This window comes from Eumetopias jubatus, unplaced genomic scaffold (genome assembly GCF_037043125.1).
Source record: "Eumetopias jubatus isolate StellerSeaLion01/CBP00866 unplaced genomic scaffold, mEumJub1_p1.0 scaffold_8, whole genome shotgun sequence".
Lineage (NCBI taxonomy): Eukaryota > Metazoa > Chordata > Mammalia > Carnivora > Otariidae > Eumetopias > Eumetopias jubatus.
Window position 1 is genome coordinate 124,332,806 of NW_028274814.1, and position 21,940 is coordinate 124,354,745.

Here is a 21,940-nt window from a genome sequence, read left to right on the forward strand (position 1 = left end):
TTATTTGGTAGTGATGTAAATAAATCTCCACTATCTGTTACACAGATCCATGTGCCTCACTGCCTCTTCGCGGCCCAGGGGACAACATTTGGCAAGGCTTCTCACCCCTGCCCCAGGCTCTAACCCCTGCAGGCGTCCATCTGTGTGGAAACCAACACCCCATCACACACACACACACACACACACACACACGATATGCACACCATCTGACGGCTGGGACCTCTCCACTCAGAACAGTCCAGCAAAATGGGTAAATACCACCTGACTGTTAATAAATCAGTCACAAACACAGCAGAAAATGTAACCACATACATAACTGTGTGACCCACAAGCCACTAGCTGGTTGCTACTGTCTGTCCAGTAGATGGTGACAGCAGATGCTGTGACAACCAGAGTAGAAAATTTTTAAAACTCCACTAGGTCTGCAAGCGGAGCAATATAAATGGTTTTTACACTTTTCGTGAAAAATCTCATTAAGATGTGAGGTTGTTGGAGACTTAAATCCAAAACAGGATCTCTGATGGTGAAGTGGCTCCTTCTTCATCGGACAATCTGTGATTCCTGGGGCAGCGCCCAGGCCTGGCCTTTGGGGGCAAGGGGCCTGAAGTCCAATCACACCGTACGCCTCCCCTCACCCTCTCAAGTCATGCAACATTTTTATACCAACATGAGAATAAGATTCCAATCAGAATGAGCCCCAGGCAGCCAACACCAAGAGGAGGAGGAAGGACTGAATGCAATACGGCTGTGGCCTCTGCAGCCCCCAAGGATGACTGTCCCCTCTCCACGCCGCTCCCCCCAAGCAGGCTGTGCACTGCTCAGAGGCCAGAACCCACGCAGCGACCACTGCTCCCAAACCCAGCCGAAGGGGAACGGTCATATAAACAGCGTCTGCATATACGGCATCCTTCTTAAGGAAACACGACGGTCCCGGGCCTCTTTCCAACAACTCTTCCGTTAAGATGCCCTACCCGCCAAACTTCCCAGACAGCAGGTGGGCTCTCCTCACCAGTAAACATTCTGATCCTGCCATGTTTACATAGGCTCACATATCCCTGATGACAAAAAAGCAGCTGGGCTGTAGGAGCCCTAAGAATTCACGGCAGTTCCGAGCCCGCCCCCCACGCCGTCCCAGGAGCCACTCTGGGCCCCCGGCTGCGCAGACGGGCAAGTCAAGCGGGCAGGGAAGAGGGCGGGAAGGGACAGCTCCTTCCACCCTGGCGTTCAAGGGCAACAGCAGGAGGTCTGAGAAAGGTCGCTGCTGCTCAAGGAAATGTCACACGTGTCCCCCCCGCTAGTGGCAGCCATGCCTAGTTGTAGCTACGACAGCTATGGTCCCGTTCACACCTGGCAGCTTAACACAGGAGGGCTGCCTCGGGCCAGTGCTGGGGACGGCGCGCGGGCTCGGAGAGGTGCAACAGGGTGGCGGGCTCGCCGCACTCAAAAGGGGCCCCTCTTACCTCATCTCCTTTCTTTCCCTTTTCCACTCCTGCAGAACCAGCTGTGACTCGGCATCTCTGTGAACCTGCAGGACACAAGCTAATCACTGAGGCTGCTCGAGCTGCAAAGAAGCTCATGAGGTTATAAGAATTTTTTAACGGGCAGCTCTCCTCGGAAGAATTTCATTCCTTGAGGTCGAAGACATAGGCGCTTGCATGAAGTAACACATTTTCAGATTCCCGGCTGCAGTCCTGACTTCTTCACCAAAAGTTTTTGAATGCGCAAAACATTATGGAACATTATGAACCTATTAAACAAGGCCCCTATCAAATTGGAGCATTGACAGTATTAGTAAAGTCTATGTATAAACACAATGCATATATATCCACATAAAATATGTGTGTGCAGTGTGTCCATTATCACGTGTACCACGTATATAAACACACACTTACCACACACCCCCTATTACACAGATCACAGGTTAAGTATAATCATAAAAATGGCAGGTAAGTGGAGCGAGCAGGTTTAACGGTACATCTCTCATTGCAAGCATGTCAAAATACGTGCATATATTTGGCAATGAGTGTGGAAATTTTTCTTTAATTTGTGCAGGGGAAGTAGGATTATAAATGGTTTTAATGTTTTCCCTTGATGTTATATTATCCTTTCTAAAGTGTTCAAGAGAAAATAAATAACCGTTTTGGGAAAGACAAGAAGGTAGAGCACCTCAACCAGATGGAAAAGCAGAGAATTTTCCAGTTGGGCTGAAATGTGAGCAAAAGGCAAGAAGAAAAAGAACAACTGCCCACAACCTAACCACCGAAATCTCACCAGTCTCTCGTGGCTGAACAGAAACGCCCCTGCCAGGGCCAGACGTGCGTGGGGGTGCGGGGGCAGGTGGGGCTCCCTGCAATTCATGCTCACAGGGGAGCCTCAGAGCCCTGAGGAAGATACCCAACAAGCAAACCATCAGCTCCCCATGTCGGGAGCCAAGGCCTTCTGTCTACTGCCTCTGCCCAGCTCAACGGCTTGACTGGCAGTCACCTGCTAGAACCTCTACCACTCACACGAAAGCCGCGCGGACTGAGCTTGTAACCTGCACGTCCGGCCCAGCACCACTGCCTGCACCAGTGGGAAGCAGTTGCCATTGGACAACCGCTGGCTGGGTGTTACTGGGAGCACCGGAAGACTGTGCCAGCGCTTCCGGGGGTGCTGACAGAGGTTCTGTGAACATGGTTGTAATTAGTTTTCACATTTTAATCAAGAAGTTACTCACTACAGAACTGAGGCTCTACAAAATACGTGACTAGATCAGAAAAGGTAAAATGTGTAGGGAGCCACAACAAGTTTCTGTACACACGCACACACACACAAACACGTACATACACATCAGTACTGCACACCCACTATATCCCCAGCATCGTGCTTGACACTGAAGATACAAGAGAGGACAAGACAAGAGGCCCCTATGGGGGGTACGCCTAGGTAAACAGACTGTGACAAAACAACGTGACACGACAGAAAGTGAGGAGTCAGTCCGTGAGTGGGAACCCCCCACCTCTGCCCACACACTGGGCACCTCCGTCCTTGTCTAAGCAGGAGGCAGAGATGCCTGCTTCCTTACTCAGCCCATAAATGCAGCACGGGAGAATTCTCCAGGGACAGGCATAAGGATTACCAAAGTGAATCTACCTGCGCTCTCTTTCTGAAACTTGCTGCCACATGGCATGTAAATTCTCCTCTCCACTCCTGCCCTGCAGGTGGGCCCCCACCCCAGGGCAGGCTCTGCAGACCTGAAGGGCCATCTTAGTGGGTCTCCCAGTTCATCTCTTCTAGAAATGGAGCAGACATCATGTGCCCCACTCTGCCCTCCTGGGAACCTGTCTCCACTGTTTACCATCACTGCCATAAGCTCAGCCTCCTCACCTGGCACCCCTCCATCAGCATTTGCACATGCTCAGGTCTCTCCCATTTAAAAAAAAAGGGGGGCGGGGGAGGCACCTGAGTGGCTCAGTTGGTCAAGTGACTGCCTTCAGCTCAGGTCATGATCCCGGAGTCCCAGGATCGAGTCCCACATCCAGCTCCCCACTCAGCCAGGCATCTGCTTCACCCTCTGACCTCTGACCCTCTCCCCTCTCATGCTCTTTCTCATCTCTCCCTCTCAAATAAATAAAATTTTTTTTTTTAAAAAAAAGCTATTTTTTCCTTGATGCACTTCTTTCTCCAGCTCTGCTCCTCCTCCAAGGCCAAAATTTTAAACAAGTCTGAGGTATCTGAAATCTACTTTAAACTACTTCAGAAGAAGGGTGTGCTCATTAGTGATACCTAATCTTTAAGTGAAACCACACACTCTAGGGTGGGTAGTTAACATCAGAAAAGACTCACCAGAAGCTGATGCCATCTTTGGCCCCATCACTAATTAGCATAATCAGCTCCACAGGAGAGAGCAAAAATGTAGATCACGCTCCATCTGCGGCACCAGCCCTCCTGCCCAGTGTGAGCAGGGCCTGCAATCCAGCCAGCCCCCCAGCCTCTACCAGGGAAGGCCACGTCCAGCCCACCACCCATTTTTCCTATCGGCTTCCGAGCTGAAGAATAAGTTCCTTTCTAAATGGTTGGGAGGTGTGGGGAATCAAAAGAAGAACAATTTTATGACACACAAAAATGGTATGAAATTCACATTTCAGGGTCCACCAATAAAGCCACAGGACACAACCATGCCCGGTCGTTTCCGCATTGTCCACATTGTCCGGGGCTGCTTCTGGACTGCAAGCACAGCTGAGTAGCAGTGACAGATGGCTTGGCCCACACAGCACGACATGTTCACTGACCTGGCCCTTGGCAGAAATTGGCCAACCCCTGAGCTAAATGTGGTTGTGACACGATAACCCGGGAAGACCGTCTACCACCACCAACCACACCATACTGGACTGCACTTCGAGGCTAGTTAACAAAACTATCTTTATTTTTTACAGCTACTTTCTCAAAGCAAAAATTATATACTTATATTTAATTCATCAGACTTGGCTCCAAACGATACTGGGTTGGGTTTCATTTTACTTCTTAGAGCCCGAGGTGACGGTGTGGAAGTTAAGACTCTATAGAGTGGACTTGGGCATCACACAAGCCTTAAGTTCAAGTTCTTGCTTTGGCATTTTACGACCTCAGATATGTTGCCTGACTTCTCAAACACCTAGTCTCCTTATTCGGAAGTGGCAGAATTGTACCTGCCTGCAGAGGACAGCCGGGACTATTCATGACTCATGTGTGCAGAATAGGCACTCGGCATGACGTCTGGCAGGCGAAAAGTCACTACTATTATTGTCTGACCTATGTACAGACTTGAAGCTACATTAACCCAGAACTGATGCGTTGTATTTTTAGCAAAGCACCTCCCAGACAAGCATAGTAAGGGAAACCACAAATTCTCATCACAGATCAGCCAAGAACCAGCGTGGGCGGAGCACACTGGAAGCGAGGCCTGGGGGACGTGAGGGCCCCAGAGCAAGGGCCTGGCTGGCCACTCCCCACAGCTCTGCCTGAGCTCACTGACAGCGGCTTCCACGAGGACCGCCAGCTGGACCAGGCGAGGCAGGCCCCTGCCCATTCCCAAAGCGGACTGGCGGGCTGTGGGCCAGAAGCTACAGGTGTGTTAGCCAAGAGAGCGGGCAGTGTGTTCCTTATCCTCAGAAAGCCGCAGGCCAGGTCAGCTGAACCAAGCGGGAAGCAAGGTGTCTCAGGAGAACTGGGAGTGGGCCACAGCGACAAGAGAGGGGCAGCTTTCTCGGGTTGGAAAATCACCAAAAACAACATTCCTCACTAACCGTCCAAAACTGGCTACGTAACTTACACAAAGAAAAAACTGCCACTGAACCCCAGTGAGCCAGCAAGCTATAGGTATTATGTTCAAAATCAAGTGGAGGCTGCACGCAGAGATACTGACTTTTGCTTTGAGACCCTCTCCAGTAAGCCAGACGCCTAGCCTGAGGTATTCATTCCACAGGACCCTTCATTTTACAGATGGGGAAACTGAGGCCCAGAATGGAGAATCCCACAGCAGGCCCAAGGCAGAGGCAGGACTAGCCCCACACATCAGCAGAGGTTCTTGAATCCCACTACCCCACAGGACGTCTCCCAACAGAGCTTCAGTGGGGACACGGGATTTCCACCAACCGAGGTATCTACACAGACCCCTGCGCTTACACAGCCCCACAAAGCTCTTCCTCTAAATGAATCTGCGGGCACTTTCAAAGTTCTCTTCAGGGAAACTGGCGAAACTCTCTCAGGGGCAAAATAACCCCAGGAGTTATTCTGCAGGATGCCTTACACCTCATGCTTTATAACTGCAATTAAAAAGAAAATATATGTAATAACTTTGATTAGCAGACTAACTTCAGACTTAAAGAAAAAAAGGAGGAGAGAGAAAAAAGTCGCAAACCTGCATCTGCTCCAATAACCCGGTCAGGGCCTGAAGCCAGGTCATGGTTTGAATGTACTGCTCCGTGTTCATGATCCTGAGCTCGGATCTCAGCTCCGGGATAATCGCACCAGTCCGCCAGCCATGCTTCAGGGTCAAATCCTGATCATAAAGATCACCAAAAGTCCACATTCATCTCGACAGAATTTAAACCATTCCATTCCCTTTCCCAGATGCAACAGGTGTTCGCTGAACTACTTCTTCATTGTAGTGGTTAGTTATTAACCAAGGAAATTCAATGAATTACATCTAACTAAAACCAAGTTAGCCCCAGGCTTTGACCATTACACCCAAAGAGAGTTTCTGTTCTGGAAATAACTGTGGTGAATCACAGTCCCTGCAGAAATGCAGGGTCTGGAATCATTAACCATGGTCTATAAAACAACAGGTCAGGGGCAGAAAGAGCCTCCACCAAAAAGCCACTGGAGGTCTTCATTCAATTCGTCCACAGACCACTAGGGAGCACCTACCAAGTGCCGAGCCTTGTGGTTTATGGGGAATTATAGAATCTCAGACTTGGAATGATCCTACAACACAGACATACATGATCACATTCTTCATTCCAAATACAGTAACCTCATGATTTGACAATAAGCCAGAATATCTGCCAACAGATATATCCTGGGAAATGTAAGACATACAATCACCATACTAAATGGTCATTCATTTTCTCATTTGGCAAATATTTATCCAATACTTCTGCCAGGCCCTGTTTTAGACAATGAGGATAAAACAATGAACAAAAACTGACAAAACCCTGCCCTCATGGAAAATACAGGCAAAAAATAAGCAAGTAAATATACAAAGGCAGGTGGTGATAAATACAATGGTCAAATATCAAGCGGAATAAGAAGGGAAAAAGTTACCATCGTATATAAAGTGGTTAGGAAAACCAGGCCAATGAAGGGATGTTTGAGCAGAGATCAGAAGGGAAGGAGAGTGAAAGTATGAAATATGTGGGAGAACAATTCAGGCTGGAAAAACAGTAAGTGCAAAGGCCCTGGGGCAAGAACATGCTGGGGTAGGGGGCGTGGAGGTAGAGTTATAAGGGAATAGCCAGGCAGGGAGCCTACAGCAGAGTAGGAGAGGGCAGAGGCAGGTCCTGCCTTCAGAGAGGTAGGCTGGAGAAGGATAGATCAAGCAGGGCATTGCAGGAAACAGTAGGAAATCAGGCTTTTACTCTGAAGAATAAAGGAAAGCTTTGAGGTTTTAAGGAATAAAGTGGTATAAGGTTTACAATTTTAAAAGTTCACTGACTACTCAGCTAAAGCCAGAATCCCTGCCCCGTAAGTGCTAAGGATGCCTACCATCTTCACCCACTGAATTTCTTTAAACCTTTCAGTATTTCTCCTTCTCCTATAATATATGAAAACCTACAGCACAACCTTTCAAATACTCCCAACGGTGGCAAACTTTGGAAGGTGGCTTTTATTTCCAAAAATAAGTAAAAAGTCATCTGGAACATTCTTAAGACTATATATGATAATAAATTATTAATAATAAAACTGATTCTCTCCTGTGCCTCAACCTGGCTCTCAAATCTATCCCGAAAGGGGCACCCAAATGTTTTTTGAGAAACAGCACCAACATTAGAAGTAGCTACATTCCCAAGGTGACTCCCTTGAAGGATAATGTGCTTTGCCACATAATTTCTGACATGTTAGTTAATGGATTGATCTTAGCACTTTGTAACAGTGGTTTTCAAACTTTGGCATGGGATCCAACTATATACTCCAAGAGACTCAATTTATTTGTTTGTTTGTTTATTTAAAATCTCTACACCCAATGTGGGGCTCAAACCTACAACCCCAAGATCAAGAGTCACATGCTTCACCAACTGAGCCAGCCAGGCATCCCTCCAAGAGATTCACTGTAGATTTAAGGACACACATAGATTGAAAGGACTAAAAAAGATATTCCATACAAACAGTAACCAAAAGAGAGCAGGGGTGCTATGCTAATTTCAGACAAAACAGACCTTAAATCAAAAACTGTCACAAGACAAAAAGAACGACATTATATAATGATAAAAGGTCAATTCACCAAGAATATATAAGTTACAAGCATATATGCACCAAACATCAGAGCTCCATAATATATGAAGCAAATATTAACAGAACTGAAGGAAACAATAGTCAGCTCTGCAGTAACAGTAGGAGACTTCAACAGTCCACATTCTATAACAGAAAAACCACCGGACAGAAGACGATGCATCAGGAAATATGACTTGAACAACACTGAAGACCAACCAGACCTCACAGACATATGTAGAACACGCCACCCAACAAAAGCAGAATGCACATTTTTCTCCATGCACATGAAACAGTCTCTAGGACAGACCTTACATTAGGCCCCAAAATACGTCAAAATGAATTTTAAAATCACACAAACTACTTTACTGATCACAAGGAGTGAAGCTAGAAATCAACAGCAGAAGGAAAAACTGAAGAGTTCACAAACATATGGGAATGAAAAAACACCCTCAAAGTCAAAGAAGAAATCACAAGAGAAATGAGAATATACCCTGTGCCAAATTTAAATGTAAACACACACACGACATAACAAATCCTATGGGATGCAGCAAATGCAGTACTCAGAGGGAAATTTATAGCCATACACACTTACAATGAAAAATAAAAGAAAGGTCCCAAATTAACCATCGAACTTTACACCATAAGGAACGAGACAAACTAATCTGAAAGCTAATTAAGACCAAGGAAATCACAAAGATCAGAGCAGAGATTAAAAGAGAGTAGAAAAACAATATTAAAAAAATCAAAAAAAAACAAGGGAAGATTGACAACAAAATTGACAAACTTTTAGCTTGACAAAAAAAAAAAGACTCAAATTACTAAAATCAGAAATTTAAGTGGTGGCAATACTACCAATTCTACAGAAATAAAAATTATAAAAGCTACCAATTCCCATACAGGAACAACCTGAATAACCTAGGTGACATTCCCAGAAACACACAACCCACCAAGACTGACTCATGAAGAAAGAGGAAATCTGAAAAGACCTCTAACTAGTAAGGAGACTGAATGAGTAATCAAAACCCTTCCAACAATAAAAAGCCCAGGACCCTTCCAACAATAAAAAGCCCAGACGGTTTCACTGGTGAATCCTTCCAAACATTTAAAGAGGAATTATCACCAATCCTTCTCCAACTCTTCCAGAAACTGAAAAAGAGAAATCACTTCCTAACTTATTCTGAGGCAGTATTACCCTGATATCAAATTTTAATGTGAAAAGCTGTTTAAAACATGGACAGCTGAGCCCCACCGGAGTTTCTGACTCGGCAGGTCTGATGTGAGGCCTGAGAAACTGCATTTCTAACAAGTTTTCCAGGTGATGCTGATGTCACGGGGACCACACTCGAAGAAACTACTGTTTTGTGAGCACCTCTCACAATGCTAAGACCTGTATGCGTGTGTGTGCCTTCACAGGGCCCTGTACCCACAAACCTCATGGGTAGCACATAGTTATCTCATCAAGGCCCAAGACTCCACTTGGCAAGAGGAAAATGTCTGTGACGCCATGGCCAAACATTCTGGTCGTGCCAACCTCTGGATAGTAGCACTTCACTAAGACTTTTACACACATTATCTTACTTCACTCTTCTCACAAATGAGGACGTCGGGGCTTGGAGGATGTGTGTCGGGTCACCCAGCTAAAAACAGTAGAGCTGAAGTGAAAACCTATCTTCCAGTTCTGAGCCCATGATTCTTTCCACTGGACCCTCAGCCCGCTGGACAGACATGACCATGCGGGGCATGTGCTGCAACCACCTGGGAAGAGTATCTCCGGACAGACACTGGACTCACCCCCCGCTTCCCCCTCCCCCACCCCCAGACTGTCTGAAGTCTGAGGCCACAGACTTCAGGCTCCAGCACATGTGCTATGAATACGCATCCCAGGAGGTCCTACTGCACAGCCCATTCCAGCTCATTGCTTGGATGGCCAGTGGACACAGAGGGACAGAAACATGAGACCACTCTAAAGTGGCTCCAAATGCTCGGAAATACCAATAATGGAGTTCGACTGCCAGCCACGCCCCCACGCTGGTGACTCTGCCGACACTGGGCGTCACTCAGGCTTTGCAAATTGTGCATGGTGCCTCTAGCCTGGGCTCACTGAGCACACAGAAATTCACTGCACCAGGAGCCGAGCATGGCAGTAAACGTGACTGACTCAGTCTTGTTCCAATTACAGATTAAATCATAATTCAAGTCCTGCAACACTGCTCTAGTTATTCCAATGGGCATGAAATGCCTCACTTTCTTATAATAGCTGTTTCCTGGAAATGCCAGTTTTTGAACTTGCAAAAGAAGCCCTGAGTAACGTTTACAAATTCTTCGTCTGCCTCTGATGTTTAATGAGATGACAAAAAAGAAAAGAACTTGGGGTGCCTGGGTGGCTCAGTCAGTTAAGCGTCTGCCTTCGGCTCAGGTCATGATCCCAGGGGTCCTGGGATCGAGCCCCGCACAACGGGCTCCCTGCTCCGCAGGAAGCCTGCTTCTCCCTCTCCCACTCCCCCTGCTTGTGTTCCCTCTCTCGCTGTGTCTCTCTCTCTCTGTCAAATAAATAAATAAAATCTTTAAAAAAGAAAAGAACAGAACACTGGCATTTATTTCTTACCATTACTTAAATGGAAATATTTTTCTGATAAATCCTGAGTAAATTACTAATTTCTATCATTTCAAAAAAAATTACCTTTGTTACACCTCTCATCCATTCTGTTCTGTAAAGAATGAGACATTAAAAAAAAAAAAAGGCGACCTAGTCCTCATTTTTATGAAAGCATAAAAATGGTCTTAAACTAAAGAGAAATTCCTTAGGAAGTGAGACTAACACATCTGTCCCCCAACAAAAAAATGGAAAAAGAGGCTTCTCACCGCCAGGTCACTGTATATGTGGTCACCAAAATACAACACTTTGGATCCTCTCCATCCAGTAAGCTTCAAAAATTCATATAAATTGCCCTACAATAATAGAAAAATATAGATATTATATCATCTGAAATAGAAGCCTATATAACCTGTGGCCCAAAATATCTATTTTTAAAAACTTAACAAGAACTTTGCTTTAATATAGAACTTAAGTATCAAAACATAAAAGACAAAAACACCTTTGCATGAAATCTCTCAGACCTTTCTTCTAAGTCAAATGCACTTTCCGAAAATGATTCATACTGTATATACCTCTCTGTAATGATCTTTTTACACTGAACAGTCTATGACCCTGTCAGTAAGTACTAATCTACCATTTCAGTAGCTGAGAAATACTGTGATTCCTTTTACCAATTCCCTGATGTTGGACATTCACCTTGTTATCTATTTTGTAACTCATGGTAAATATTATTGTAGCAAAGTTTTAGCTACATCTTAATAATTTCCTTGGTCTAACTTCCTAGTAGTGGGATGGCTGTATCAAAGCAAATCTTTCAAGGCCTAGAAAACATACTTACTGCCAAATCAGCAGTGTGTTATAAATCCACCAGGAATGTATCAAGTTTTTTTAACCCTGTGGTACTGTTCTATAATTTCATGTGTTTTATAAATCTTACAGAAATATAATAATTTTAAAGGATGAGATAAAACGAACTTCAGTAACACAAGAAGGGTCAGTGATTCAATCACTTATTCAAACATTTGAGAGCTTTACTTATACCAAAATATATCAAAACTGTATATAAAACACAGCTCATCAGGAAATAATCACTAATTTAAGATAATACATCATGTACTTCAATGCTTCTTCAAGAGAAATATCCAAGGTTTACTACTAACATCTTAAATTATATATACTATAAAAGTAATGCTTTAAATTTTGTTTTTAAAGACTGTTCAATTCTGAGTTAATTTAGATGTAACACATTGAGAATATACTGACTTAAGTTTAAATTTTGCTGCCACGTTATAAACAGCCAATTCAAGCAGAACACTCAGAACTATGCTGGGCACACAGGAGGCCTCAACAAACACTGGCTGTTTTCATTATAACTGACCACAAAGCAAAGGAACAAGAAGGAAAAATCAGTCATGAGGTACCTGCTTATAAATCTGGCCTTTCTGCAACTTGTGGATCTTGTCCCAGAGCAAGACACCTTTCTCGTTCACCTTGCGGAAAGGTCTAACAACAAAAAGGGGAAAACACCATATAACCCATGGGAACGGCGCATGCTGTCTGCTTAGGAAACACCACACGGTTATTCAGTGGGAATGAAAAGGGGCTGCACGAACCCGGACCCCAGGACCCAAAAGGTATTTAATGAGGAAAGAACTCCAGAGTCAAATAAATTTGGAAAACACTAGGCACTACTTACGTCCCTCTTAAAAAGTCACTGAGGACTCTAAAAAGCCCTCCCGGGAGAGAAACTTTCTTTAGCCCAGATTTCCCAAAACGTATTCGATCACAGAGAAAATCTGCTTCACAAAAACAGCTGATGGAAAAACCGCCTTAGTACACGTGTCCCACTCGGTGCTTGAAATCCAGCCACTCTAGACACAAAACAAATCCGAGTAGGAGACAAATCACTTTATGATGGAGAATGGGAATAAGAATAAAGGCTTCCGGGAGCTCCCCTCTACTTGCTAGATGGGACGCAGCCTAATTCATGAATAAATTAATAAAGCCAATTAGATCTTTAAAATTAAAAGAAAAAAAAGAATAAAAGTCCAAAGTATGTGGGGGTCTGTTTGCCTTTTTTTAAGGTAACATTATTTGGATTGTTTTTCTAATCAGAAAAATTTAAACTGACTGCAAAAAATCTGGAAAATGCAGAATAGAATGAAGAAAAAGGGAAGTGACCCCTAATCCCAGTGCCCAGGTATAAACACCTAACATTTCAGTAGGTGTCTTTCAGTCTATAAAGATAGCATCTGTTATTTTTCTCTTTTTTATGAACACAAATGAGGATCACTGCATATACTGATTTGTATCTTTTTTTCTCTAATGTTGCGAGCAATCTCCCATGTGATTACAAATTCTTTCATACGTGTTTTTAACAGTCATAAAACATGCTCATTGCTTTTTTTCCCAAATACATCTTTTTCTTTTTTGAGAGAGAGAGAGAGAGAGCGTGTGCATGCAGGGAGGAAAAGAGGGAGAAAGAGAGAGAGAATCCCGATGCAGGGCTTGATCCCATGACCCTGAGATCATGACCTCAGCCAAAATCAAATCGGTCGCCCAACCAACTGAACCACCCAGGCGCCCCCCAATACATCATTTTTAATGGCTGTATAATACCCCCTCCCATGGATGATCCTTTAGGTTGTCTCTGATCTTCATCATTATAAATAACACAAGGAGGAATGAAGGTGTTCCGTGCATGCAGAACAAAGACAAAATAAATGGGTGCCGGGGGAGGGGATGACACTTGGTGAAGAGGCCTGTTCCACACATTGCAAAACATTTTAGGGGCGCCTGGGTGGCTCAGTCAGCTAAGCATCTGCCTTCAGCTCAGGTCATGATCCTGGGGTCCTGGGATCGAGCCCCTCATCGGGCTGCCTGCTCAGCAGAGGAGTTGCTTCTTCCTCTCCCCTCTGTCCCTCCCTCCTGCTCATGCTCTCTCTCTCAATATAAATAAAATCTTTTAAAAAATAAAATAAAACATTTTTAAATGTTAAAAAAAAACATTTTAGGACCCCTGACCCCCACCTACTAATGCTAAGAGCACACCCCAGTCACCGTCTTAACCCAAAACTTCCCCGCTCCTTTATTCCCCATGGCAGGAAGACGCCATGTAAGTCTTGGTAGAGATTTACTCCATTTGACACAAAACCTGTGTTGCAGAGTTTTGCAAAATCCAGCTGTAATCTTAAATGCCCCAGTGAGAGCCCTACGTACCAAAATACCCGCCAGGTGGCTCGCTGTTCCTGTTGTCTTTTACACTTCACAACGCATCTGCATCAAGAGTCTAACTTATGATGTAATACTAAGTGTGGCTTTTTCATGGCTGTCAATCTTTCTCTCTTCTTTTTTTTTTTTTTATCTTTTTCTTAGAGCCTGACCCCCAGGACTGAAGTAGCCCCAGCTGAAGTGAGAACCATCTCAACAGGTGTGAGCTGTCCTCAAAATCAAAAGCTACAATGTCAGATGCTTCTGATTTTCCAACTAAACTTCACCAAGTCACACGTCTTAAATGTTCACGGCAGCAAAGGACAACGATCTAGTTCTCCCAGAAAGACAGACGCTCACCTCCGCTTATCGTTAAAGAAGTTTGGCTTCTCGGCCTGAACGATGACCACATCAAACAGGTCCCTCCAGTCTTTTCCGACAATATACTTCATCCCTTTGTCCCTGAAACAACAGGTCAGCCGGGTGAGTCTAACAAGAAATGGATTCACTACCTTTGCAACGTCTTCTTTCAAATTTTCAACTGTGAACATAAATGGGAATACCAGACAAGATGTGAGCCAGAAGGCAGCAGGGACACCTGCTGCCACTTACACAAAACTGCTGGGGCTGTTGGTGATTAGGAACATCTTCTTGCCGTGATCAGCCAGTTTGGCCAGCACTGCACGGGTCTGCTCAGCATAGCAGATGTACTTTTCTAAGAGCGAGAGACAAATTCACACACGGATTCAGCATGAAGTCGGTCAGTCTGCAAGGGCTCCCTAAACCTGTGGGTCCAGTGCATCCGGGGCCCTTGGGAGAAGGCAAGTCTTAAGGAAGCGTGGTTCAGGCTGTCCTAACAGTACCTGGTCCATCAGGAACCAAGACTCCACCCCCTCGGTCTAAGGGAACATACTAGATGCCTGCCTGCCGTGGCCAGTACCCGTCTTTTTGGGTCAGGATTAGGTGGAGCTCTGAGACAAAGGGGAGGGAGATGTCTGAGGTGCAAGGAACCAAGGTCCTCACGCTGCACTGGGAAGAGGTACTGGGCGCCGGCTCGGCACCAAGAATGAAAATAACGGCCGGCTCGTGGCCAGGCAAAGGGACAGGCTGAAGCGGCCCTCGCGATAATGCTGCCTACGCACCAATATCTGCTTCGATCGCGCTGTACATGATTCCTTTGATGTGCACGTCTCGAATTGAATCCTGTCGAAAGAGAGGTTTCCAATCAGTGATGGGGTCAGTGAGACAGCCTGCGTGACAGGACAAGTGGAACGGCATTCGCAACAATGTCCGCCTTTAGAGGCCTGGCCATCCAAGCACCAAATGAAATCCCAGTGCTGGGCCATTTCACACAGGCGGCCAACACTTAGGTTTCCATGGCGACAGTGAAAGTTTTCAGAAGGGTGACTGGGGGGACATAACTTGTATGAATAATTCTGAATAAAATTCCACACGGTAAATGGCAATTTCTACACAGTATCACAAACAGACGATTCCAGGGCATCTGGACAAAGGGAATTATTGCTTTTTTCATCTTTGCACCCCTCCCTAGACCCCAAGAGCAGGTTCTCTACTCCAGAGAAAGAGGCCGAGACCAATGACAGGCTCTTCCATTCAGCGAGGCGAGGAGCAGTCAGTGAGATGCTAACTCAGGCCAGCGTGAGGATGAGGGGGCCGTGAGCCCCTCACAGGCCACAGGCTGTGGCAACCTGACGCCCGGCAGGTGTCAGAGTGCAGCCCCACCCTCAGGGGGCACTAAGCAGGTCCACCACAGAGGTGGCTCTCCTGGAGGCACACGGAAACTTTCTGGAGCCTACAGCAGGGGACTGGGCTGCAGGCAAAACTGGGCCATAAGCCTTAGAAAACCGGTAGCAGATTTCTATCAAGAGTGAGCACCTCTGGACTATAAACTCAACCTCGGCCACCTTCCAGCGCAGGCTTCACATCGGCAGAAGGCAGGAATTCCGAGCAAGCCGAAGCCAAACTTTCTGGCCGGAAATCTAGGCTCTGCCATTACTATCTGTGTGACTCTGGGCAAGTGACTCAACCTCTCCGTGCCTCAATTTCTTTATCTGTAAAATGAGGGTAATGATAGTACCTACCTCCAGGCATGGTTGTGAGGATTTAATGAGTTAATATGCAGAAAGCAGTCAGAAAAACAGTGCCTGGAATATACCTCAGTGCTCTCCATTGGTGGTATCAAATAGACATCTCTCCTCATGACTGCAAGGGTTATATAACTACAAGTGGTTCTTTTATTTATTTTTTACTACAAGGGATTCTTAAAGATTCTTAAAGATAAAGCATTTGTGCACATAAAAAGGAGAAAAGAAACTAAATATTTAACTTTAGTTCAAATCATACCAGACTAATACTGAGGAACTAGAATTCATCCTTCATCTTCCTAAAAGCCATGATTTAAAGCAGTCGAAATTTAAAATTAATCATAAGGATACAATAAAAACATTGTAGTACATAAATATAGATCTCTTAAAAATGAGTACTTATTAAATATATATTACATAAATATATACATAGAAATACATACTTATAAACCTATGTATATAAGTATATGTCAATACATGAACATATTTTTAAGTACTAAAAAAAGTTTAGAAAGTTTAAATATATATAAACACATGTGAACATAAATCAACATATATAAATACAAAGCTACATAAATGATGTACGTATACATGCATGTAAGTTTCACAGCTGTCTATAAACCTCTCCAACTGGGTTTTCACACAGCTTTTGCAGGGCTGGGAAGGCCTACGTGGAACCTCTGCGTACAAGAGAAAGGCCCGCTCTGGGCAACTGCAGTTGCACGGGCTGCAGCCTGAGTGTGAGATCACCCCCTCTGCAGGCAGGCTCAGCGGTGAGCTGGGTCAGGCTGGACCTCAGCCACCACCCGCCCCTCTGACCAGATGCACTGGCCCTGGCCTTTGGTCAGGAAGAATTAGAAATCCAGATAACAATATGAGCACCTTCTTCCTTAACTGATTTCCAGCTTCTTCCAGATCTTCCTAACGTAAGATCTTTCTTAATAATTTTCAGGGTAAAACCATAAATAAAAGAGATCCCAGGCAAAGGACTATTTCAAATACTTAACCCAAGGAAGTTAATGATGCTGTCCCTTCTGCTGAAACCCTCTGGGAGACATGGACCACCGCCTCTCACCTTGACGTCTTTGTACAGATGGACAGGCTCATAGTCGATGTTGTTCTTAAGGAAGTATTCATTCACGCAGGAGAGGAGGGACATCTCCGGCAGGGAGAAGATGTCCATGAACTGCTTCATGGTGTTTCCATGAGAACTCTGCAGGCAGGGAGGAGAGCGTCAGAAACAGAGACCAACACCACAGCAGAGCCAGACTTGACATTTACCCGGGAGGGGATTCTGGTCATCAACATCTGGATCCCTCTCCCCAAGAAAAGGACAATTTTAACAATAACAAAGTAGAAGCATTTGCCTTATTTCTTATCATTCCCGGCACAGCTGATGATGTACTCTACGCACAACTGGGAAATCCAAGGAAATGTCCTGATTTCCGCCCCCAAAAAATCTAACCACTTTTTCATGCTTCTGTGAGCTCTAACTTCCAGCTCACCATCTCCCATCAAACACAGAGGAAAGCTGGCAAGCAGACTACTGCCCATGGAATGGCATAAAAAGCCACATAACTCTCCTGAATGTGAGTGCCCCCACGCAGCCATATGTGAGCCTGAAAAAGAGCCTTTCTCTAAATGCTGGCAATTAGTAAGCCTAAGTTCACCAGCTGACCGGGCATCTTTCCAGTGCATTTTGACAGTAAAAATAAGAGCACACCCAATAAGACGAGCAAAAATTCAGAAAGCAAAGAGAACCACAAAAGTCAGAGAAGCAGAGGCTTCCCTTCAAGCACAGGGTGACCTGCTGTCCTCGATCTCAGGGAAGGCAACCACAGCCGCCCTGACTTCATCCAGAAAGTGGGGACATGCCTGGGGTGGGGGGTTGTAGACAGGGGTGGGTGCAAGGAAGGTATAAAGAACCTTCATCAGATAGGGAGGAAAGAGCTAAGAAAGAGGAATCATGAAGGGCCTAGGAGAGATGCCAACATACTAGCCTCTCTCAAATCCAGGGCCTCTCGAAACAGTCCCAAATGCCCTTGTCAGTTCCATAGGAGCACTCAGAGAGATCCTAAATCTACCAGGACATGTCTGTTGATTACCTTTCCATAAAAGTCACTCATCTGTTCCAGGGGCACGTGGGACCCCTCATACATTTCAATGACTTCTTCATCGGGGACAACACTGAGGCCTCTGGAAAAAAAATCACAGGCAGTGCAGTTAGACTCAACTAGTGAGAGCAGTGACTTCAGACCTCCGGCAACTGCTGGGATTTTTCAGCCCAGGGGCACGATGCCACTGTCACAAGGAGGTGAGATGTGCCACGGGTCACTGCTACAAGTAACAGGCAAGAAGCTACTACTAACTATTACTACTACCACCAGCACTAGCGGCAGCATTCTGTGGGTAATAGGGGCAGGAAAAATAACACGCACTAGAGTCGGCAGGTGTGAACTCCACGCGGTCATTCCCTTACTTCTCAGCAGTCCTAGGAGGGAAGCACTAACATCTTCCCATATCCCAGCAGAGGCAACCGAGGCCCAGAAAGGTCACGGCTCTTACCTGAGGTCACCAAAGTAGGAAGTGGTGGCACAGGACCAGACCCCAGGCTTTCTGGCTTTAGGGGCCCAGGCTCCTCAACCACTAATGTCACACAGCCTCGTTCACCAAGGTACAAGGCCTTCCCTTACTCCGGGAGTAGGGTTTGTTTTGGGGGTGGGTTTAGGTTTCCATTTTTATGTGTTTAATTGATTAGGGAGGGAAAGGCTAGCTTTGTCTCTATCATCCTCCTGCCCTCTGATACTTGGACCTAAGAAGGTCAGCGCTGAGGCAGGAAAAGCCACACATGAGGGCTCCGGTGGACTAAACCCTGTGACACAAGGCAGGAAGCAACGTGACAGTCAAGGCCAGTTTCCTCATCTATAAAAAGCCAAGGTAACATCTGCCACCTGCCTGCCTCCGGGAGCCGCGGAAGAATCTGCAAACGAATCCAGCTTCTCCACAAAGGGGAAAATAAATTTTGGAGTCAGAGCAAAGAGCAACCTGACTTTCACCTCTGCTGCCGCCGCCGTCACCAGCGCTCTAAGCAGGTGCTCGCACCAGGGATTTAATGGTCTTGTATTTCCTCACCTTGCACTGCCCCCTCTAGAGTGTCACGAAGAAGAACGTCGGTTCCCCAGCCGCTTCTGTGGGGAAGGTGCTTGGGAAACAAGGCACCAGTGGTGAGGAGACCACAGAATGGATGATGGGAAGTCCACCCAGTGCTACCTCCAGTGGGAGTATGAATAATGCCCTGAGAGTCTCAGTTACTAATACAAACAGGCTGCTTATCTTATAAAATCACAAATATAAAATATAATTTATATTTGATATGTAAGTGTAATGAAAATATAATTTCAGCCTCTTTCCTCTGTTCTCCGCCCTCATATAACTTTCAAAAATACCCAAGGGGATTCGTTAGTATTTTGCCCACCCCCCCATCTTCATTAACCTGCTACAACTTCCAGCCTTTGAAAACAAAGGAGGCCTTGCACTTCCCTTTATCATTCAGCCGATCATTCTGGGCGGTGACCTTGAGGCAGAGCTCCTGCTCAGGTGTGCACCCGCCTAACACTCTAACACTTAGAAAGAAATTATAAAAAAAAAAATGAAAGAACTCTGCTGAGTGAGTCATTTTCCTGCCCCCACACTAGGCCCTGCCAGGTTCACAGCCTCCCAAGCTGCCCCAGTAACTACTGAATGTGAGCTCAAAAGCAGCGGTGAGATGAGTCGGCTCCAGGGAGCCGGATTCGGCAGAAGGCGGCTCTGGCAGGGACAGCACCCCACAGGACCTCGGCCACAGGCTCTGGGGCACTGCCAGCCGCACAGTGCGAGGATCAAAATGCAAACTACTTGATGTGGCCCCGTGAGGTTGTGAGAAATATAAAGGTTAGGAGCACAGATCCGCAAGTGTCTGCCCAGGGTTCAGCCTCCTTAATTAGTAGGCATATTTCCCGGACAAGCAATAGAACCTCTTTGGGTCTCAGTGTCATTTTTAAAATGGGGAACAATAATAGTATCTGCCTCCTGGCATAACTGAGATTAGATGAGCTACTATATAGAGAAGAGTACATGGCAGGCGCTAACAGAGCTTTGCTGGTGTACCTGTGATGAGAACAAGCGCAGCTTTTCACCAGGTCCCTAGCCAGAACTTAAATCGTGGGTACCAAGTGGGACTGTAGTGAGAGCCAGTCTGCCTCCCCCTCTGGCCTGTGGCATTCGCTCCCACAGCGCACAACACAAAATTCAACCTGATATAGCAGCTGGGGACCCACGGCAGGTCTCAGAAATGGGCAAGGCTGAGGAGGGGGCATTCTGCCCTGCCAAGAACTTTCCTCTTTTCAGGGAAAGGCAAGAGCAGTGACATTCTGCGTGCCTTTACTGCCCCAGGCACACTCTGGTCTACCTGACAAGCCACCCGCGGGGCAGCCAGGGGAATCATGCCAATTCTACAGAGGAGCAAACCAAGGCTTTGAGATGGTCAAGGAGTTGCTCAAGGCCACACACGCGAAAGCAGTGAGGCAGGGTCCACGCCGAGGAAGTGCGACTCCAGAGCCCACACACGCACCCATGCTGCCTCAGCCCACCACATCCCTCAGCGCTGCAGCCACAGCGACCTTCCCAGGACCTAAACCCGACACTCCTTCTCTTTCAAATGCCTCGGCTGGCTTCTCCCGCCTAGCCCTGTCCATAACTCCCTAACATGGTGGACAACTGACCTACAGAAGAAGAAACAAGACAATTAGGAGCTGTAGGACTATGTGGTCTGAGAAGAGGAGGGAAAGACCATGTCGGGCTGAGGGGGACTGGGGGGGTGAGGCCTCGGCACCAGTCAGCCTTGAAGGAAGGATGGATGAGATTTCAAGAAGCAGCGAGGAAGGAAAACTGCACCCTGGTAGAACACCAGCATGAGCAGGTGGTGAGCAGCAGGAAAGGAGACCTCGGAGGAGAGGAATACATGTGCTATGTGCACCTGCCTCATGCACGCCGCGACTGGCTGTAACTGCTAGGAAGAGACGGTCCCTTGCTCCTGTTGACCCGGGGCCGGGGGTGTCACCAGGGGTCTCCATGTGGAAGGACCTGCCTGGAGCAAACCCAGAGGGAGAGAGCCAACAGATGGAAAGAGTTCTGACAACATCAATTTGGCCCCTGGAGCCAGCCACGCCTATACCTGGCACTGTCCCTTGGACTGCACAACAGGTGAGCTAATGCTGTGTTTCTCATTAACCCAGTCTGAGTCGGGGTTCAGTCCCTTGTAACCAAGAGTCCTAACTAATCAGGAGGTGAAAGAGCTGTGTGTGGAAGAAGAGTAGGATAGGGGTTTAGAGAAGGCTGGTGGGAAACCTACGAGGTTTGGGCTCCATTTTCCAGGCAGTGGGGGCTAGCCAGGATCTCAGAAGAGAGAGTCTGTTGAGGGCAATGCTTTAGATGAATCAGTCCAGCAACAATGTCCAGGACAGACCACACTGCAGAAAACTACAAGACCCCAAGAGAAAAGGATTAAGTTTCTGAGCCAGGGAGCTGACAGCAGGAACAGAGATGGAGGGACAGATCCGAAAGTTCTGGTGAAGGATTTCATTAACCTAATCCGTTCACAAAAACCATGCTGCATATAGGTCAAAGGCACAGGCTCAGAGCCAGGCGACCAGGGTCTGAATTCCACTTCTCTGTGGCCTTGGACAAGTCACTTAACATCTCTGGGACTAATACCAGTACCTACCTCATAAGGTTATTTCAAGGATCAAATAAGTTAACCCAAATAAAACCTTTATGACAGTGTCTGTGCTGTAGCAAGACTTTGTATTTGCTCGTTGCTATTTATTATTACTACTATTATTTTCATCAACACCAGCATCTCTTCTCCCTCCTGAAACACCATTAAAATGATAGCAAAAAAATAAACTACTCAGCGGCACCTAGAGGGCTCGGTCAGTTAAGCACCTGACTCTTGACTTCAGCTCAGGTCATGATCTCAGGGTCATGAGACTCAGACCCTCGTTGGGTTCCGTGCTGGGTGTGGAGCCTGCTTGGGATGCTC

At 46.2% G+C, this 21,940-nt stretch overlaps 1 protein-coding gene across 1 annotated transcript in view; it reads right to left on the bottom strand.

Annotated features, from left to right (window-relative positions):
- NT5DC3 (5'-nucleotidase domain containing 3) overlaps positions 1–21,940 on the bottom strand; it is a 55,679-nt gene that overhangs the window by 4,738 nt on the left and 29,001 nt on the right. Inside the window, exons 5-13 of the mRNA XM_028121650.2 lie at positions 17,967–18,057; positions 16,937–17,074; positions 14,899–14,959; positions 14,369–14,471; positions 14,117–14,218; positions 11,968–12,049; positions 10,813–10,899; positions 5,879–6,019; positions 1,461–1,525 (exon numbers count right to left, since the gene is read on the bottom strand). Coding sequence (XP_027977451.1) covers positions 1,461–1,525; positions 5,879–6,019; positions 10,813–10,899; positions 11,968–12,049; positions 14,117–14,218; positions 14,369–14,471; positions 14,899–14,959; positions 16,937–17,074; positions 17,967–18,057 — 870 coding nt within the window. The remainder of the gene's footprint in view (positions 1–1,460; positions 1,526–5,878; positions 6,020–10,812; positions 10,900–11,967; positions 12,050–14,116; positions 14,219–14,368; positions 14,472–14,898; positions 14,960–16,936; positions 17,075–17,966; positions 18,058–21,940) is intronic.